This window comes from Gekko japonicus, unplaced genomic scaffold (genome assembly GCF_001447785.1).
Source record: "Gekko japonicus isolate JY-2015 unplaced genomic scaffold, Gekko_japonicus_V1.1 scaffold2, whole genome shotgun sequence".
NCBI lineage: Eukaryota > Metazoa > Chordata > Lepidosauria > Squamata > Gekkonidae > Gekko > Gekko japonicus.
The window spans coordinates 2,491,521-2,511,689 of NW_015175358.1; the positions used below are offsets into that span (position 1 = coordinate 2,491,521).

General features: G+C 43.5%; 1 protein-coding gene across 1 annotated transcript in view; it reads left to right on the plus strand.

Annotated features, from left to right (window-relative positions):
* Positions 1-5,026: 5,026 nt before the first annotated feature.
* Positions 5,027-20,169, plus strand: part of NECAB3 (N-terminal EF-hand calcium binding protein 3) — a 153,859-nt gene continuing 138,716 nt past the window's right edge. The window contains exon 1 of the mRNA XM_015425260.1: positions 5,027-5,275. Coding sequence (XP_015280746.1) covers positions 5,156-5,275 — 120 coding nt within the window. The 5' untranslated portion in view covers positions 5,027-5,155. The remainder of the gene's footprint in view (positions 5,276-20,169) is intronic.

Below are 20,169 nucleotides of genomic sequence, written 5' to 3' on the forward strand. Positions count from 1 at the left end.
TCACTCTTCCTCCAAATGGACTGATCCCAAGTGATTTGTAAGTTTGCGAGTTCACAGAAGGTCCATGTAGCTCAGCTGCCATTTTAATGTTAGGCTTTCAGAGACTGCCAAAATGGTTCCCCCCCCAAAAAAACTTTGTTCACTAAAGCATTAAAGGGGAAAAATGTTTCCAAAGCTTTAGGTTTCCCATCCCAATCTCTCTCTCTTTTCATCTCATGTCAATTTTATTTTGCTCTGACAATTCCCCCTTTATTTTGTTTGCATGCAGCACTGAAATCTTTTTTTTTTCACTGAGGATGCTGCTGTTTGCCTCCTCTCTAATCCCCCTTTCAAGTCAATATCAGCAAGGAACTAAACCTTGTGCAACCCCTTTTAAACTCCCCCCCCCGTCATTTTAAATTTTTTATTCAGTGATCCGAGACTAGCAATACTCTCCTATCACTAGACTCATGCTGCTTGCAAATAAAAAATTAAAAACAAGGGGGAAATGGAGCTTGTACACTTATGAAGGGAGGAGGATGGTGGATGATGCAGTGGGCGGAATGACCTTGATGTGGGTGGGGAGTGACCTTCAAGGGGCAGCAAAAGGGTGGGGGGAAATCTGAGGGAATCTGTATGCTTTTGAATTACCTTCAGCTTGGAAGTGAAATAAGGGGAAAATTGGCACATGAGCACTCTCAGAAAACCCAGGGAAACAGTGACCAGTAAGTGAACTGAGTGCTGAAGGAGGAAAATCAGTGTAGAACGACAAAGAAAACCCGGTGTATATGCATGGGGAAACTGAGGAAAACACCCATAGAAATGTGATTACAAATTACCTTTCCATATGAATGACCAAAACAATTACAGAAAGGGAGAGTTGCCACACATAAGGACAGATCTGGCCCTTGTTGATTCAGCTCCTGCCAAGCTGACTGAGGTCTTTCTGGATCTTGGGCCAGTCACTTTCTCTCTGTCCCACTTACCTGACATGGTGGTTGTTATGAGAATAAAGTGAAGGAGGGGAGAACGGTGTTGTAAACTGCTTTTGGTCCCTCACAAGGTTGTTGTTGTGAGGATAAAATGGAGGAGGAAAGACTGATGGTGTGAACCACTTTTGGTCCCATTGAAGAGAAAACCAGGGTTCAGAGTCTAAAATAAATACCTAAGGTTGGGCTGCAAATGACTTCCAGCCTAATCTTCCATGATGCAGCAATGGTCTCATTATTCCTCCCAGCAGTGAATCGGGTTGAATAGCTGAGATCATGTTATTTGAGAAAAACCACGTCCTATTTTGCTTTGTGTTCAGTGTTTTATTGATAATTGCTGGGGGGGGGGAGAGACGTGCTGTTCTTTCACCCAAATGTTTCTCTGACAAATAGAACTTGCAGTGTAATCCTAAACAGAGTTACACCCTTCTAAATCCATTGAAACCAGTGCACAGTATTCTGATGAGAGCCATCTCTGTGTAGGTACTTTTAACCTACCACGTTCCAGCCTGGTGATTTTAAACAAGACTGCCTAGGAGAAGCAAGGATCTGTAGTCCACGGCCAAGTTTGCTGTATTGACATGTGCCGCTATACTCCAGGTTTATTTACTGCTGGCTGGGATTATTACAGCAGGATTTTGACTTTATCAGTGGTGCTTCAGAGTTAATTGATCTTTTATAAACACCCAAAGATCCAATAGTCATTATTAACACCCCACGGGGAACAGCATTAGATGCACAGGTTGCTGTTCTTGTTGTGACACAAACAAATGCTTTATGTTAGCGTGAATTAAAAAAACACCAGCTCCCCATGAGGGAAGCAACCACCACAGTTTCCTGCAGCCAGTCCATATGGCTGCTGTTTCAAGGCCAGCAGGAGACAAAACTGGGGGGGGAGGGGAGTTAAGTGTTTATCAAGGCCCTCCAATCCATGCAGACAACTTGCCAATAAACAAAGGGTTTGCCTTGTCATTCCTATCTACATTTAGAAGCATTTAAATTACCATTTTCACCTGAGGGAATAAAACATGGTGAAAGATCACCAGTCCACTACCACCACTTCAGCCCATCTGAAGGATTTCATGGCAATTCTCATGAATGTTGTTAATTAGAGCGTCCCAGGTCAACTTATCCAGAACAGCCAACAAATTAGGGGTAATGCTGATCCACAAATGAAGATTCTGTGCAGTTTTACAGGGTAAAAGCCGTTGGGCGAAACTGTGATTCATACCTGTGCCAGCGGGAGGGTGGGTGGCTTTCTCCAACCAAAACAAACCTTCCCAGGCTATATACCTGGGAAGGGAAAAAATCAGGCCAGAAGAGGTTCAGAGTCTTTTCCTTCTTCTCTAATAATAGCTGGGGGTGGGTGGATTTTCAGTGGGAAAAACTCCACGAGTAGAAAGATTAAAGTCCCACATAATAACTCTGCTCCTAATGAATACTGGCTGTTATTTCCTTTTAAAAGCAGTGGGCGCATCCATTCACAACTTACATCTCATCTAGTTTGCCCATAAGAAAACCCGTTTAACTATTTAAACAGTTTAACATGATATTCTGAACATTCTCTAATGAGAATATTAGAAACCATTTGTAAACAGGGTGTATGTTTTTTTTAATTATTTCTAACGTCTGAAAGGTTCTCTCTACAATGCTAGGTGGTATGTCCAAAAGAATGGGGGCGATCTGCTTTGAAAAACAGCTGTCCTATTTCTCTAGTGTAGGATTCATTTTCAGGTAGGAATTTATTTATTTATTTGTCACATTTATATCCCACTCCCGCTCCCCCAAATGGATCTTGGGGAAGCTAGCAGCCCATAAAATACACCCGATAAAAATAATACAAAAGATACAATAAATAAACTTTTAAAATATAAAATGATTTACTATCTATCTATCTACTATCAAGCAGCATAGGATGTGTGGATGGTGAAGACATAGCTGAAGCATACCAGCTGCCTGGTGGATTACAATCACCCAAAGGTTACCCACAAAACAGCAGCCTTGCATGCCCTGTGGAACCAAGGGAGGTCCCGTAAGGCACACATCTCTTGAGGCAGATGGTTCTATGGGATGGGAGCCACTACTGAGAAGGCCTTGCCCTTGTTGACACAAGGCGGACAGTTTGTGGACCACGGGCCTTCAATAAATGGCGAGATGAAGATCGGAGAAGACGGGGAGGATCATGCCGGGAGAGGCAGATGTCTCTACACAGCACTGCATCTTGTTCCATCACAACACACTGGAAAACTAAGAGTGTCCTCATTCTGCATTTAATTTGTGTAGAACACTACTACTGATAAATGAAGAGCTTTCCCAAGTACATTTATGCCCAGGAATTAGGGACAAACCTGAGTTACTGGGAGTATACCCTCATCTAAGACCCCACAAAATGCTAGGGTTCTTTTTTTGAGAAACAGAAAAATAAATTTATGACATAAAAGCTTCTATTACGGAATGTTTGGGGGTTTTGGAAGAGGAAAATAACTTTTTTTTTTAAAATAGAAACAGTGAGTGCCCTGCCCATTCAAGTTTCCCACTGGTGGATTTTTCAAGATCATCATCACCTGTATTGGATTATATCTAACCAACCCCAGCACCATGGATTTTCACCACATTTCCGTTCCCCCAGCAGTCCCTTTTGATTCTCAGGAAGCTAGGATCTGCATGCACAGAAATCCATATGGGTTTGGGAGTCCTCCTTTTCCTCTTGGGCTTCTGCTTACAGACGATGGAGGAGGAGGAGGTGATTTATCCTAATCACTCCTCCTCACTGAAGCCACCCGCCCAGGGCTTTTTGTCCTTGTAGGTCCTACAAAGACAGCCATGGTTTTCCCTGCAGTCAAAAGGAACTTTTCCAGGAAGGGGATTGAGGGGAAATCTGCATCCACAGTGACGTCCACTGGCAGTTGGCTGGCTATAGCCAATCATGCATAAGCCGTCCTGAAAATCCCTCCTTGAAATCCTATGGCTGAGCATGGCAGGGTGCCTTCAGCTAGGAACGGGTAACTGAAAGAAAATTATTATTTTTGCAAGAAAATAATATAACTCTACAAGAAAATAATATTCTACAACAGCTTCCAATTTTTGTGTGGCTTTTAAACAAAATAACATACATTAAATGCTTGCAAACACAGTAATCTGAGCTTGGCAAAAGGATTCTAGAAGCTTCTTTTGGCTATGCAAACATTTCAATTCATTTATTTGGATCTCGCCCCAAACATGGCATCCGTGCCCTGCAATGAAGGCTATCAGCCCTGGGCTAGATGCTCCTGGCAGAACTGTCAGTCCTAAATGGAAGACATGGCCCACGAGCTCTGCACAGCCACTGTTTCTGAGCTCTCAGCAATATTTCAGTTGCACATGGAACCCCCCCCCCCCCCCCCGCGGTCCTCCATGTCCCAAATAGGGTTGCCAACTGGTCGTGGAGAACAACTCTTCTGTCCCCTTGACACAACCTTAATGAGAAGTCGTTTCTCTCCATGCCATGAAAAGCTTCAGCTCCCCATTTCCACACAAAAGGGGAGGGCATTTTTCTCCCGGCCAGCTGGCAACGCCAGAGCATCAAACCATGACTCCGCAACCCTCTATTTCCCCAACTCATTCTCCAGCTTTTCCACGTTTTTAAAGCGTCAACAGAGTGCCCCCTTAGTCTTCTTTTAGACCCCGCTCCTTCAGTCTTTCCTCCAGATGTTGATTATCCTAAAAAAACCCAAACAAACCCAAACCTCTTTTCTGACTCCTTCCCTGCTATTTCCCGTGAGTGGTTTGCAGCACTCGTGAGTGTGGCCCCTACAGACAAATCCCTGGCGGCGGCGGCGGCGGCGGCGGCGGCGAGGGGGGGGGGGTAGCAGCGAGCTTTTCGGGGGGGGGGGCGGGGGTGGAAGGGACGCTCAGAAACCGATCCCGCCAGTCAAAAAGATCCTGCCCAATCCGGGCACCATAAAGGCGGGCCTTGAGGCACGCACCGAAAGTTGCCTGGAGGCTGCCAAGAGCTTCTAGCCGCGGAGGGTAGTTGTCGCTTTCCCACTCCTGCAGAGCGGACTGGGGTTGCTGGCAGTAGCAGCCGCCGAAGCCAGAGCGGGTGACAAACCGGGAGGGAAGGAAGGAGGGAAGGAGCCGCGGGGACCTGGGTGGGTGGCCGAAAGAGTCCCTCTGCTGCTGCTGCCGCCGCTGCCCAGCGTGCGAAGATGATGGCGTGCACGGAGATGCTGACGATGTGCCTGCTCTCGGCCAAGCACACCTACGGCCCCAAGCCCACCGAGCCCTCCTCGCCGCACTTTGGCCAGGGACTGGCCATCTTCCACGATGTGAGTGCTGCTGTGCCTGTCTCGACCGGCTGGCGGGGACCGAGAAGGGTGGCCAAGCGGGAGGAAACGTGCGAGTGTGTGTGTGTGTGTGTGTCTGTTGCCTTCTCGGAGCAGTTTCTTTTCCGAGAGGCTCCTGTCTGAAGGGTTGCTGCTTCGTTCGTCCAGTCCCTTTTGTGTGTGCTGAGGACTGACTGGTTTGAAAAACTTACGACCCAGGAAACGGGCCAAATAAAAGTCGGGCCCGGGGAGGGGGTTCTGCCCTCTGGGGTACACTTTTGCAGAGGGGTGTGTGAAAAGTGGGGATTTGGAGACCACGGAGATGGTGGTTGGGATAGTGGACAAAATTTTGAAATCGGGTCCAAACGGACGGGATCATGTCTTACGGTTACCCTAAGTTAATTGTGTGGTCTTGGGGGAAACCGGTTCATATGGTTGCTTGTCCCTAAAATGAGGATAAGCCTATACTTGTCTCTAGACCAGCACTCTTGTTATGTTTCACTTTGGGTCATTCTTGTTCCATAGGTTTAGAGTGGGGTAACTCTGCATAGGATTGAGCTGTAATAGTTGGAATTACTGGAATGAATGGCCACATTGGTTTCATAGCACAAATTGAGTGGGTGTCACCAGCCCCCAATTTGGGTCATTTTGCCCCATACTGTCTCAATTACTAATTTTCTTTATTTTCTTCCTGGAATTTTGAGGTTTCAGTTTTTGCTTTCTGAAACAAGGGTGACATTCATCTATTCAGCTTGTTCGCCCATGCTAACTCCACTCCACGTGTTGCGGTGTGGAAAAGCAGAGGGACCTCGACTCGAGACAGGATCGTGGCATACTCATGATTAGTTTGTACTAAAATAAACTAACGGTACAACCCTGTGCAGAGTTATTCAACTTTAAGCGCATTGAAATGGACAGGTGTTAAGTATGCACAGGATTGCCCTGTAGCAGTTGGAATTATCAACACAAATGGCCATATGGGTTCAATAGCACAAATGCAGTATTTTTTTTTAAAGGCTCCTTCGACAGAACAGGTGGGTCAAGAAAAGGGTAGCAAAGAAGGATAATGTAAGACTTGTAGAGCAATAACAGAATGGCTTGTTCCTAGGGTTGCCACTCCAGCTTAGGAAATACCTGGAGATTTGGGGGGCAGAGCCTGAATAGGTTGGAGTTTGGGGAAGAGAGGCACTTCAGTGGACTGAAATGCCATAGAGACACCATCCAAAGTGGCCATTTTCTCCAGGTGAACTAATATCTACCACCTGGAGATCAGGTGTAATCCCAGGAGATCTCCAGCCACCACTTGGAGGTTATAATACAAAAACTGAGGGTCACAGTGTTAGGAAGATAATGGAGAAATATATGGTACTGTGTATAATACATGTATGCTTAAGATCTATTTTGTGCTTTTACTTTTTAAATTTTTTTCTATACTATTATATAAATATTGGTATCAAGTATTATCAAAACATAGATTTCACCAAAACAATACATCAAATTGCAGGTTTGCACTATGTTCAAACATTCAAACAGCACCTTGACAGTTTCACAATCACTAGTCCCATGGGACTCTACTCATTTACTCCTATCAAATGCAATCTTATTCAGGGACAGTGATGTACATACAGGACATAAAGTGCAATACATTCTCTTTGTGTGTATAAAACTCTTAAAATAGCAAATAGCAGCATATTTTCTAGGGTTCCATGAGAACCCTTGTGGCAAACACAGTGACTTATCTAGGAGAACATATCTCTCAAGTTCTATCAGGCAGCCCTGTAAGTGCAATTCCACAACTATCAGTAGCAGGTTGCAGGAGAGAAAACCTTGTTAGTCTGGATGCAGCCCCAGAATAACATCATATGACATCATATATTAGAATCAATTGCTTATGTTTACAAGTATGGTAAAGTCATGTGAGAACTCAAGATGGGTATGGTAGTCTGTAGAAGCAAAAGTGAGGAATCACTAATGTGTAAAGGGAGAGGTCATGTTGTGCTGTCACAGTTACTTCTGTGGATAGAGAAGTACATTTGCAAGTCCTCTCATTCCTGGGTGTTACTGTCATATGACAGCTTGTGCAGCCACACAAATTCCCAGTCAGCATGCTACAGTTCTCTCACACCTTGACCACTGGTATGCCCAAAGAAGGGTGATGATCAAATTGGCCCTCGTTGAAACCTTCCTTACAAAACTGTTTGGAAAGTAAATGTAATAAGGATGGTTTAACTTTTAGACAATTTTCCGAGCACTGGCTTTGACATTTTGGGAAAATAAATAATAATAATAATAATAATAATAATTGCAGTACTTGTGTGCTGCCTTGTATTTCTTAAAAATGCATCCCAGGCAGCTCATAAAAGGAAATTTAAAATAGCATTGAAAATTTTAAGCCATAAATCAAACCACTAAAATTTAATGATTAAAGTCATAATGATACAGATCTGCCAGGAAGCATTTGTCACCTCTAATTATTTTTGTCTCTGAAGGATACCCAACGGCATGATTTTGGTGAGACTGGTGTGAGCATTTAAATTCTGAAAAATAAAATTAAGTATCTGTGAACAAGGCACCTGGGGAAAATGCTTTTTATTTTCCCCCCAGTTAAGAAATGTTATTCGTTTGTTAAACTTGCCCCCTGAGACAAAGACTGTATGCACCTTTGTGTGTGCATGCTGAAATCACATTTGGGGAGGCAGGATCATACCTTCTGACCACCCCCACACCTCTATGTGCATCTGGCATGACTTCTGAAAGAATCTCTGAACACTACAACAGTTATGCTGAACACAGTGATGGGCTTAGAGCTAGCAGGACTGATCCCTTTCCTTACTGTGTACATTCAGTTGTATGGCCATTATGTTTTTCAGCAGTGCAGTTTAGTTCTAAATCATTCACTTGAGAAAAAGTCTGTTTTTTTTAAATGCAACCAAAATTTCATTTCTTTTATCAGTCATCATTATCAACAAAGGATAAGCTGCTAGCATAACTTCCTGGGCAGGAAGATTTTCAGTATCAGATTGTAGGGTTTTAAAATCCTAACAAAATGATGCAGAAGTCTTAGATTTAAAGTGAATAATTAAGTTTTCCCCTTCCCCACTGCAGTGGGGGGGGGGGAAGACTGCCAGATGGGAAATATTTCAAAATGTATGGGTTTTAATGTACACAATTTGTCACTGGTTTGCAGTATTTCCTAACCATTATGCACATTGTGTTTTTTATAATCTTAAGAAATCCAAACAGTTCTAAATAATGACTTTACATGTCTGAGAGAGCAATCCTAAACAGGTCTACTCAGTAGTATCTCTCATGGTATTCAGTGGGACTTACTCCCAGGAAAGTTTAGAGTATCTGTTAATATTTCTTACACCTGTGGGTACAGGGAACACATCTCCTACTGATATGTTTAATTCTTATAATGAAAGCCTTTATTTTTGTTTGATTCTCTGCTTGTCTTGAGTGCATTTTTATAATACAGGCACCAATTTAAAACCCTGTTGACTGCATGTACGGAAGCAAAGTTAATAAACGTGTAAGGATTCAAAGATTACAGCCTACTTGTATTGATATGGCAATGAAACAGAGATCTTATACCAGAACGGCTGTCCTTCAAACAAGCTCTAGCATAGTTAAACCAACTAGTCAGCTATCAGTTGCTAAAAAGATGTTATCCTTTAGAAATGATGTGCCTGGGGAAATTAAAGGCAGGGGCATTATCATGGTGACTGAATGGGCTTCTTATTCCAGCGGGGAAAAGACAGAATAAAATCATGAAAAAATTAACAATGTTACTTTCAGGCTGATGTTAAGAGAAATGAATAGTAGAATTGTCAGTAGTAAATGCCACAAGAAATTGCTGAGCTGGAAAAAAAAAGTCACAGACGATCTGTAAAGAACTGGGGCAGGCACTGAAAATATGATGTAAAACATGCAGAAATATATTTGATTTTTAAAAATTCCCCCCACAAAAAAGGTAACACACCCAGGGGCTGTCTGACAGGGGGAAAAAAACCCACAAGGTATTTATCCCCAATTAAATTACAGGAGTTCAAATACTTTATTACAAACAAATGTCTTAAGTATTATGAAAATAAGACTTCCCTTAGGAGGAACAAAGTGTGGCCTTATATTGACAAGCTTCAAGCTCTGGACATTCTATGACAGGAAAAATATTATTTTGGCTTCATTCCTAATCATGCTTACTACTGAGTACTTATTTTATTTATTTACATTATTTATAGTCCACCTTTCTCACAGGGACTCAAGGTGGGTTACACAAAGTGAGTCAGTACAGTCAACAAGATGGGGCAATCAGTAACCAATGCATGAGGATTTTAGAAGTCTGGAACCACTAGAAAGAACTGAAGCATAGCATAAGTATTAATATGACAAATTACGTGGTGTAAATATTAAATAATAGGACCCTATTTACAGTAAGTTATACACAGCAATATAGACCACAGTCCCAATAATTTATCCAAATAAGATCGTGAACCATTTTGTACAGTGCAACCTTATTACTTGTGCAAAAAAGCCCTCTTGAATTGTTCAGTTTTGCATAGTTTTCAGAAGGCCAGGAGAATGAGAGCTTTCTCGGGCAAGCCATTCCACAAGGTGGGAGCCACAACAGAGAGAGCACGTGTGCGAGCAGTTGTTGATTTTGCCCATTTGCAGGTTGGCACCTGCAGAAGTCCCTACTGACATGAGCAAAGTTGTCATGGTGCAGCTTAGGAAGAGAGGCGGTCCCGTAAATAAGGACCAAAGCCATGAAGGACTTTGTATGTGATAAAGTAAAGGTAAAGGTTCCCTTGCTCGAAAGCCAGTCGAATCCGACTCTAGGGTTGCGTTGCTCATCTCTGTTTCAAAGCCGAAGAGCCAGCGCTGTCCGAAGACGTTTCCGTGGTCATGTGGCCGGCATGACTAAACACCAAGGCGCACGGAACGCTGTTACCTTCCCACCAAAGTGGTACCTATTTATCTACTTGCAATTTCTTGCTTTCGAGCTGCTAGGTTGGCAGGAGTTATATGTGATAGCCAATACTTTAAACTGAGCTTGGTAACAAATGGGCAGCCAATGGAGTGTCTGCAGAATGGGAGTATTTGCATGCTCCATCGAGCTCCTGCTAATAGCTGAGCCATGGCATTCTGGACCACTTGGAGCTTCCACACTGAATTACAGTAGTTCATGTCTAGATGAACTATTGTCTAGATGTTATTGTGGCATGGATCCAGGTGGCCAGGTCAGCCATATCAAGTTATGGGCTAGGCTGAGTTGGTAGAAAGCCTTTTTTTCAGCTGCATTAATTTGCTTCTCTAATAGTAAAGCTGGATCCGGTATGACCCTAAGGTTTTTAACTGAGTCAGCAAGAGTTAGTTGAACTCTATCAAAAGTCAGGCGAATAATGTCCTTCAAGGCCTCTGCCTTCCTAAACAGCATTACCTCTGCCTTTTCAGGGTTCAGTTCCAATCTGTTCACTTTTAGCCAGTTAACTAGTGCAGCCAGGCAGTGGGTCAGAACCTCTACCACATCACCAGGAGATCTGGGGGGCACTGGTTTGACATTTGCATTGTTGCTGGTGAAGGGGCATGGCAATTCCATTATTATTTGGAGGTTATTGTATATCAGTTCACACTTCAGTGATACCGAGGGTTGCCAGCTCCTGGTCAGGGAATCCCTATAAGTTGGGGTGGAGCCTGGGGAGGGCAAGGTTTGGGAGGGGCCTTGGCAGAGTATAATGCAATAGAGTCCACTCTCCAAAGCAGCCATTTTCTCTAAGGGAACTAATCTCTGTAGTCTGGAGATCCATTTTAATTTCAGAACTCAAGGCCCCATTTGCAGGTTGGCAACTGTAGTGATACCCATCAGTTATGGTCATCTACAGACTCCCTCCTCCTCGTATGTTCACCTTCTGAGGTAAAGTGGAAAGCCAAGAGACATGGGGCCTTTCCCACTGTGGCAACTAACCTCTAGAACTCCCTCCTCACAGTCATCTGCTTGGCACCAAGCTTGGCAAGCTTTTCTGTGCCAGGTAAAAATCTTCCTTTCCCTCCCAGGCTTTTTGGCTGATTTCCCCCTTCCCTTTCAGTATAGCTATCATACTTGGGTCACATTATGAGAAGATGAGACACTGGAAAAGACAATAATGCTAGGAAAAGAGAAGGACCAAATATCAGATGGATTGACTCAATAAAGGAAGCCACGGCCCTCGGTTTGCAAGACCTGAGCAAGGCTATTAACAATAGGACATTTTGGAGGTCATTAATTCATAAGATCATCATAAGTTGGAAGCAACTTGACGGCACTTAACACACACATATCTTCTTTGTTGATTTATATGGATTTTAGTATTTTGCTGCTAGTGGTCCTTTTAAAAAGCATTTTAGTGCTGCTTATTGTATTATTGCTTCGTTTCTGGTCCTTCAGTTGTTTCTGTTTGTTTTGTTGTTTTAATTATGTTGAAAGCTGTGGAGCTGATACAGAGCTGATATGTATGCCAATTTGTGGCTGCATATATACATACATCAATATATATTTATATTTGTTGTTTTTGTCATATCTACAGAAATAAAAACTTAAAGAAAAACACACATCCCATTGATCAAGAGAAAAGAGGGATTTAGGTGTTTTAAAGAAATACATTTAAATAAAATATCTGACTTGTTCTTAAGCCTTTTTATTGATACAGCAAAGATTGCCTACTGCCATGTGGGAACACGTTCATAAGATATATGTATGACACAGGAAACTATTGAACTAAAAACATCTTGTGACAGATTCACTAAAACGAGTAACATCTGAATCAGTGCAAAGTTCCATTTCCAAGCCTACTTCCACACAAGGCCTTTTTTGTGCTTCTGCAATCATGTAGGGCTGCCCGCTGTGAGAAACTGTCCTGTCCCTTTAATAGATGCTTAATGGGATGTCATTACCAGGTGATGTTATTTACCTCCATGCCATGAAAAAGCTATAGCAGCCCACTTCCACATTGTAAGCCGTTATTAAAGAGACAGGCCATTTTTCTATAAGCCCGTTGGTAACCCTAGCAATCAACTGGAAGAGGAATTATCACTGTGGGTCTGCTCTGCACTGAATGTAGCACTAGCTCCACCGGTGGCTGTTTGGAAGTGGTTTCCAGATGTCTTTCCCAGGTACACACAATCGCTTCTGTTCCACCCCCCTCCACAACAACAACTGCAATTGTGCAGGTCTTTTTAAAAAGACTGAAGGACAACGGGAAGCACAGGAGCATAGCAGTTTTACAGCAGCATAGTCTGGGTTCTGAATAATATCTGAATGAATAAATAATGTGGACTGGCTGTCAAAGGAACCCTCAGAGAAGTAGGATCCCCCCTCCAGATTCCACTTCAGGTAGCCCAGAAGCCTGTAGAAAAACATCCCATTAATAGAGGCTTGGTGGGGGTGGGGGGTGGGGAGATGCAACTGAAGCTTTTCATGTTACTGAAGTAAATAACATCCCATGTTAAAGGGACAGGGCATTTTCCTCCAGCCTCTTGGCAACCCTGGCTCCAGTCCACCTGAGGATTAAGGAGAGTTGGAAGCCCTAAGACCACCACCTAGGAGGAAGACCCATCCAGAGCACCAGTGGACTAGGGAAACCAGGAACAGTTCTACCTGGAGCTGTCCACCTCCCTAGCACTCCAGGACCAGATGATATAACAGCGCTTGTCCAGCAGCCCAGGGCAGCTGACAGCTGTATTTGAGAGAAGAAGGTTGAATACTGCGATCTTGTCAAGATCAGTGCCCCACTAAGGGAAACAGGAAGGATAGGGAAACTGGGGCTATGGTGAGAATGTTCCGTTGAGGCCTGACATTCAGTGTTTTGACACTCCTGGAGAGTAGCCTGTTCTTCACTGCTATACCATATTCTACTCCCCATTCAGCTTACAAACTTCTTTAGGTAGCTGTGCTTTGAATGGCTGCTGATGACACTGGTATCCTATTTGGCGTGGCAGGACTGGACTGCCAGACTGTCTCATGCTGTAACCTTGAGGACTAGAGTCTTTTTTAATGAAAGTTAAGGAAGGAGTCTTAGTTTGTTGCTCCAGTTTCTCTGTTGTTAATGTAGCATGCTTTCTGCCTGTGTTTTAGGGACATATATTAAATGAGGCTAAATTTTTTTTGAAGTACTGGAGGACGTCAGATGGGGTGGGGCTCTCTGTGTGCCAGATAGCTATAGTAAGAATCTGAACAACAGAGAGAGAGAGAGAGATGGCCATGCCTATGGAAAATGTCAGACAACATTAGCTAGGGTTTTAGTTTCATACTCCAGGCCTGTGGCTTTGCTGGTTTTATAGAAGGGAGAATTTAATGAGATGTGGATTTACTGCCTTAACAGAGCAAGGAAAAATCATTATTCGCTGGAATACTTATCTGTGACTCTTTGAGGTACAAGACACCTCTCAGGAGTTAACAACTAGGCTGGCCAACTTCTGATCTTGAAATACCAGGCCACAGAGCCAAAGGGTGACAACCATGGTAGACAGGCTCAGAACTTGTCAGCTCAGAGGCAGAAAAATATAGCCGAAGAGGGAGAAATGGGGTCATTTTAATGTGTCATCAAAACATACAAACGCATAAGCTAATACATTACAAATTGTTTGTGCTGAAGGCTATTGTTTTTCCCCCCATATGTGTGTGTAAGTGTGCACCTGGAAGTCATGGCCACTTCTGCTGACTGGCCCCTAATGGGGGCCTGGAGGATATTCAGAGAGGTGGCTGAAAAAAGCCTGCCCCTGCCTCCCACCTCTGGTATTTCAAGGAGGTCTCCCATCCAAGTACTTGCCAGAGTTGACCCTGCTTAGTGTCTGAGATCTGACAAAATCGGGCTTGCTTGGGCAATCCGGGTCAGGGCACTAAAGGCTATTGTTGAATACACCCGAAATGCAAAGCATAATATCAACAATCTCTTTCGTTAACACTGTTCACTCTAATGTGACCCTTCCTTTCCCTTTCTCTTGGTGTGGCCAATGGCCCACTCTTGCTCATTCCCCCCACATGTGATGCCGCTCCTGTTTCTGCTGAGAATGGCCTGCCCTGCATTGCAGGGGACCTGATTAGCTGCAATAGGGCTTCAGCTTGGAAGGGAATGAGCAGACTGTATTGCAGTCTGCCTAGTGCAGCATTGGCATGTACAGCATGCATACAAGTGTGAGCACTCAAGCCATGAGATTGCCGCACAGCTCGTCAGCCTGGCTCAGTCACAGCTAATGAAGCCTGTACAATGAAGGCACTCTGCTTGTAACAATTAATCAGTCTACACAATTATCTTGCTAATTAGCTCTGAACATCTTGAATTTTGGCTAACATCCCTGCCATCATGTAAATTATATTTGCTTCCCTAGCAGTTAGAGATTCTAGGAAAGTGCGAGTTATTTTGGACTAAATTTTGAGACAGAGTGTCTTCTGTTGTGAGGACATGCATATTTTTATGGAAGGGGTTGTGGCTGAAGGAACATGTGCTGTGCATGCAAGAGGTCCTGCATGCAGTTCCTGGGATCTCAGGTAGCAGGTGCTAGGAAACATCTTTCTCAGCCTGAGATCCTGGCCATCAGTGGGTAATACTGAGCTAGGTGGACTAGTGATCTAACATGGCAGCACTCTTTAATGAGATTAAGATGGCAAAGTGCTTTGTGTGTTAAAATAGCAAGATTTAATGTGAGGCTCAATGCATATCCTCAGTATCAATGTCAGTGATTAATGAAGTAGTATCCAAGGCAAATGAAACATGTGTTTGCCAACCGTATCGATAAAATTACAAATGTAAAGCAACATGTCAAGTCCCCAAGCTCAGCAAAATTAAGTGATGTAGCCAAAGTGACAAAATATGAATACTTTAAAGTGATACCCACTGGTTTCTTGCATAGCTGAGATGCTCGAATATTTGCATTTTGCCTATTTTATCCTCTCCAGTTGCAAAGTAGTTGAAACACACTGAAATGGATGGAAACAGATAATATTTTTCCAGCAGCAGGATGCTGTTTGAAAGAAAGGATCACAGTGAGTGAACTCATACTATTGAAACCTCCAGTCTAAAGCCTCTGCAGGTTTTGTAGGGCTTAAAAATCTGCAAGGGAAAAGTGCACATTATTATATTGCTTTATTTATGTTATTTATAGTCTGCTTTTTTCCACTGAGACGCAAAGCAGATTATTTAAGGAGATACATGATGATTAGAATCACCCAGTGCCAAAAGTCTTGTGTGTGTGTTGGGGGGATAATTTAGATCATGCCTGTGATGCAAGAGAGGATTAGTGTGTCTTTTCCTGTTGTTTTCACAATTGGAATCCCCCCAGTTGTTATTTATCGGGCCTGATTAGAATTTGGATGAGAGACCACCAAGGAATACCAGGGTCATGATGCAGAGACAGGCAATGGCAAACCACCTCTGAATGTCTCCTGCTGTGAAAACCCTACGAGGTCACCATAGGTTCCTGTGTGATTCCTCCCCACACCCCATGCTGCTCTCTCCAGTGGCTGCTCTTAGCACTTCGAAAAACCCAGAGGTGATTTGATCACAAATCTCCCACGGTCATCTAGTTTGGACCCTAGACTTGACAAATGAAATGTGTGGACACTGAACAAAATGGGAATGCTCTTAAAAGCTGGTTCTGTCTTCCCCAATGTAACATTCTTGTAATGATCACTATGGAGGAACATCTACAGGAAAAGTTGGGTTGGAAGTGGAAAATCCACCTGACCCACAAACTCAAGCTGGTGGGAATCATATTTTGTTCATGGCTCATTCCTGGAGATGGATTTTTGACTCTAAGGTAATATTTGCCATCTGTATCCTGCTCTGATTCCTAAGGAACAAACAATGTTGGTTTGGATCCAGTGGATCTGTTTCCCTGGTGGTGGTGTCTTCCTCCTATGCGAGGAGCCTTTCCTTATGCAAGAGGTTCTTCTGCTGATGGAAGAAGTAGGAGGTTCCTTTTGTTGGGGAAAGCACCACTGCTAGCTGAATGGATCTGCAAGATCCAACTCCCTATGCTGGAGGAACTTTGTGGAATTTAAATCACATGCTTTAAACTTTCCTCTGCCCAATGGACCTTGCCTGTCCCTTTAGACTTATCTGTGTGGTGATCTAAGCACATGGACATCACTAAAGATGACTGTGGTCAGCTCTAGTATATTTTAGCTGTTACCTTCAAACATCCAGAAGGCTATGAGGATGAGCAAAATCTTTTCCTGGAAAAAAGATTTCTCTAAAGATTGAAAATTCAGGGTCCTCATCTCAAACAAATGCAATATATTAAAACTCTTACACTGCTTCTTTACAATTAACATTGGATTGCTCTCATTCGGCTTAGCTTTTGAGGCATACAATGCGTACAACTGATACTGAGGGAAAGTATTAAGCTAGTAACATTTTCTAGGGGCAGTTCTGAGTAAACAGGAAGCAAGTTATAACATGGTTCATTGATAATTTAGGTGTTTAGATTTTTATCATTCACTGAGCTAAACTGCTGGATCTGCTGTTGTTAAGAATGTTATAGTTCTATGTGACTATTGAGAGAGAGAGAGACAGACAGACAGACAGACAAAGACTGACCTGGTGATATTCTTCCTTCATGACGGACTTAAAAGGCACAAGAATCTTCTTGGGGTCTGGAACTGGCAACACAAATGGCAGGCTATGGACTATTCTGAATACTTGCTCTGCTGTTCATGATTTAGGATGTAAAAACAGTAAGAAGTAAAAGTAAAGTAAGATAATGAACCTAGGACTAGAAATGGATACAGAAGTTTTATTCTGGTTGTATTCCAGTTGTTTTATTCTTTAATATTTTTATTTATTTTCTTTATTATAACACCAGATTCTTTATTCTACTATTCTTTAATTCCCACTTATTAAATGGGAGACACATTTCTATTAGTTTTTTTTGCTTTCCATCCAACCGGGATGAAATTATCTGTGGTTGTACCCTGCTTCCAAGGAATTCTCCTTGCCAAGTCTCAGGCAGATCGGAGAAAGCATTCTCTTTTTAGATATGGTGCAGTGACTGACAGAAAGTGAGGACGCTATGCACATAAGCAGCAATTGGAATAATCCAGTTCAGTGGAAATGCCAACAGAGTCTTCTGGTTGGATAACATCCCTGTCAGGTGAATATCTGCTGGGACTCTCTGTTCCCTCCACCCAGGGGTCATTTCCTGCAGGAGCGCACAGGAGCGGAGCTCCAGCAGTCAAGAGCCCAGGGGGCGGGCACATGCAACAAGCCCCGCCCCCTGCTCCCAGCAGCCCTCAGTCAGAGCAAGAAGCAGCCAGGTAAGTTGCAGAGCCCCCCCCCACGGCCCAAAACAGTCCGGTGGCACCTTTAAGACCAAGTTTTATTCAGGTACAAGCTCTCCCTCCACTGCGAGGACAGATCTGTACGTACTTCCCCCCCCCAATAGCTAGCAATCCAAAACAGTCCAGTGGAGCCTGAGCGGTGGGTGTTGCCTTCTGACACACTTCTGGTGAGGTCAGGGGTGTGGCCTATGCAAATAAGGTATGCTAATGAGTTATGCTAATGAGCTCATGCACCTCTTTTTCTACGAAATGACCCCTGCCTCCACCCTTTCCCCTCTTCTCTACACTGTTGAGTGAAGGAATCCTCTACCTTGAAGCTGCAGGAACCTTTGTAATTAAGACAGAGATTGGGGGAGCCAACCACAAAATGTCAGGGAATGAGGTTATGCATAATCATAACTCTTTGGCATTTCAGGCAGAAGGTCTCTTTTTAAAAGAATATGCCTTTTAAAGTTAACATGTTGTTTAAAAGTAGTTTCTTGCATACACACAAAATAAGTACACAGATTGAGTAAGCTAAGAGACACTCATCTGGAATTATCTCTTGTCAGGTCTCAAATGGCCAGTCAGTAGCCTCACCTGGCCCTGCCCACTTTTAAAAACACTTGGCTGGCACCAGGGAAGGCGCAGGTGGGTGCCACCGTGGTGCCCCTACATTCTAGGGTTGCCAGCTCTGGCTTGGGGAAATTCCTGGAAATTTGGTGGTGGAGCCTGGGGAGGGAATTCAGCAGGGGTGAGATGCCACAGAGTCCATCTGAAGCTGCCATTTTCTCCTGGGGAACTGACCTTTGTAATCTGGACATCAGTTGCAATTCTCAGAGAACTACATCCCCCCCCCCCGCACCAAGGTTGGCAACCATATCACACACCCCTGGCCTAGTGCCTAATGAAATGGAAACAGAAATAGCACCAGCAATATACCAGAGGATTAATGACCTTCATCATTATTTCTGAACACAGCTAGTGTTTAGATTAGTAAAAAACCCCACCAGAGACCTATATCAAGGAACAGGATTTGCTTAGGCTAGATTTTAATTAGCAATCCCCTTCTCTGACCTCCTCCCTTAGTAGTTCCACTTCCTACCTTCCCTCTATGACTCTAGTTGATCTTGCTTGGCCTTCCTCTTCCATGGCAACTTCCCTATTCGGAGGGAGCATGATGCTTTTTATGTGCAGAAGCACCTGCCTGTCACCCCTTGATGCATTTGTGCTTCTTCACAGAGAACACTAAACAAGGCAGACAAAACAGCCTTACTGGGAAAGAGAAAAACAGTTGGCCGCAGGTGTTACTACTAAGCAGCAGGAAGGAGGTTTAGAGGAGGCAGACAGGCTGCCAGGGGACAAAGGAGCAGGCAGAGAGGTCTGGATTGTTTAAACCTAATTTATCTTGTGTTTGCCACTCCAACACTTTTAGAGTGCAAAATGTTTCCCAGTCTTGCTGTAATGGGAGCAGGGCTGGATGGCAGCAGGAGCAGCAGGGGAGTTGTTAACCTCTGTCAGTGCAATGCTAGCAAAACTTTCCTGGGAGTACGACCTGAGTAGGATTCTGAGTAGACCTATTTAGGATTGTACTCTGAGTATGGGATAGTGCCTCTGTGTCCTTAACAGTTGTGCTGGGAAAAGAAAGGTGTATTGGTCCTTTCCCTTTCCCCCTGTAAAACAAATTTTAGCTTGAGGGGCGGGGCTTGGGGGGTTGTGCCAGGCTGGTCACATGTCTTGGCCCACCTCCTACTAGTCCATCCCAAAAACATGCTATTGGCTGGCAGGAAGAAGGGAGGGGAACTAAGGAGTAGTCAATACTGAGAGCTAGTAACTTGGACTGGAGAGTGGCACCTGGATGAAGAGGGTATGAATCACCAAGCTAGGGCTATTGTTTCTTGATGGGCTTAGCCGAGCCTGTTTTTATATATATATATTTTTATTGTATCCCAATATTGTTATTACATTACAGTTTAGTTCCAAAAATTGTGATACTTCTTTTCCCCTATTGGGGGGATTCACACTTGGAACAGCATGACAGAAACTGTCTGAATACTTCTTTCCCCAGCTCCGGTTTTGTGAACATCAAGGCAGCTTCGCAGGTGTTAGCCAAATTGCTCTGTTTTCCTATCAATATTGGGGAATTATGAATTATTATTAATAAGCAATTGGCAAAGGGAGCTTTCACCTTTATATACAGAGGTTGCCACTTATCCAGAGCACCAGTAACAGACAAGCAGGCTGATATTAGTTCAAATCAATGTCTTTTACTGTATTTTATACATTCAGATATTACACAAACACACACACAATTATACAGGGCTAAGAAACTTAGAGAGATTGGGATAGCACATTCACGTTAGCAGGAGTTTTGTTGGTTTGGCAATACTTTTACATCCTGAAGAGATGAAGTCTTCCAAATGGAAAAATAAGGAAACTCTAGAAAGTGGGATTTATGCTAGGAAAAGGAAACGTGCAGACTGAACCAGCAGAAAACGCGTGGGACTCTAGCTGCAGTTCCAGAGTCTTGAGGCAAGGTATTGGGGTTTTTTTACCAGATGGCCACATGTTTCAAGAAGCAGAGATTATAGAGGTCGGGGGGGGG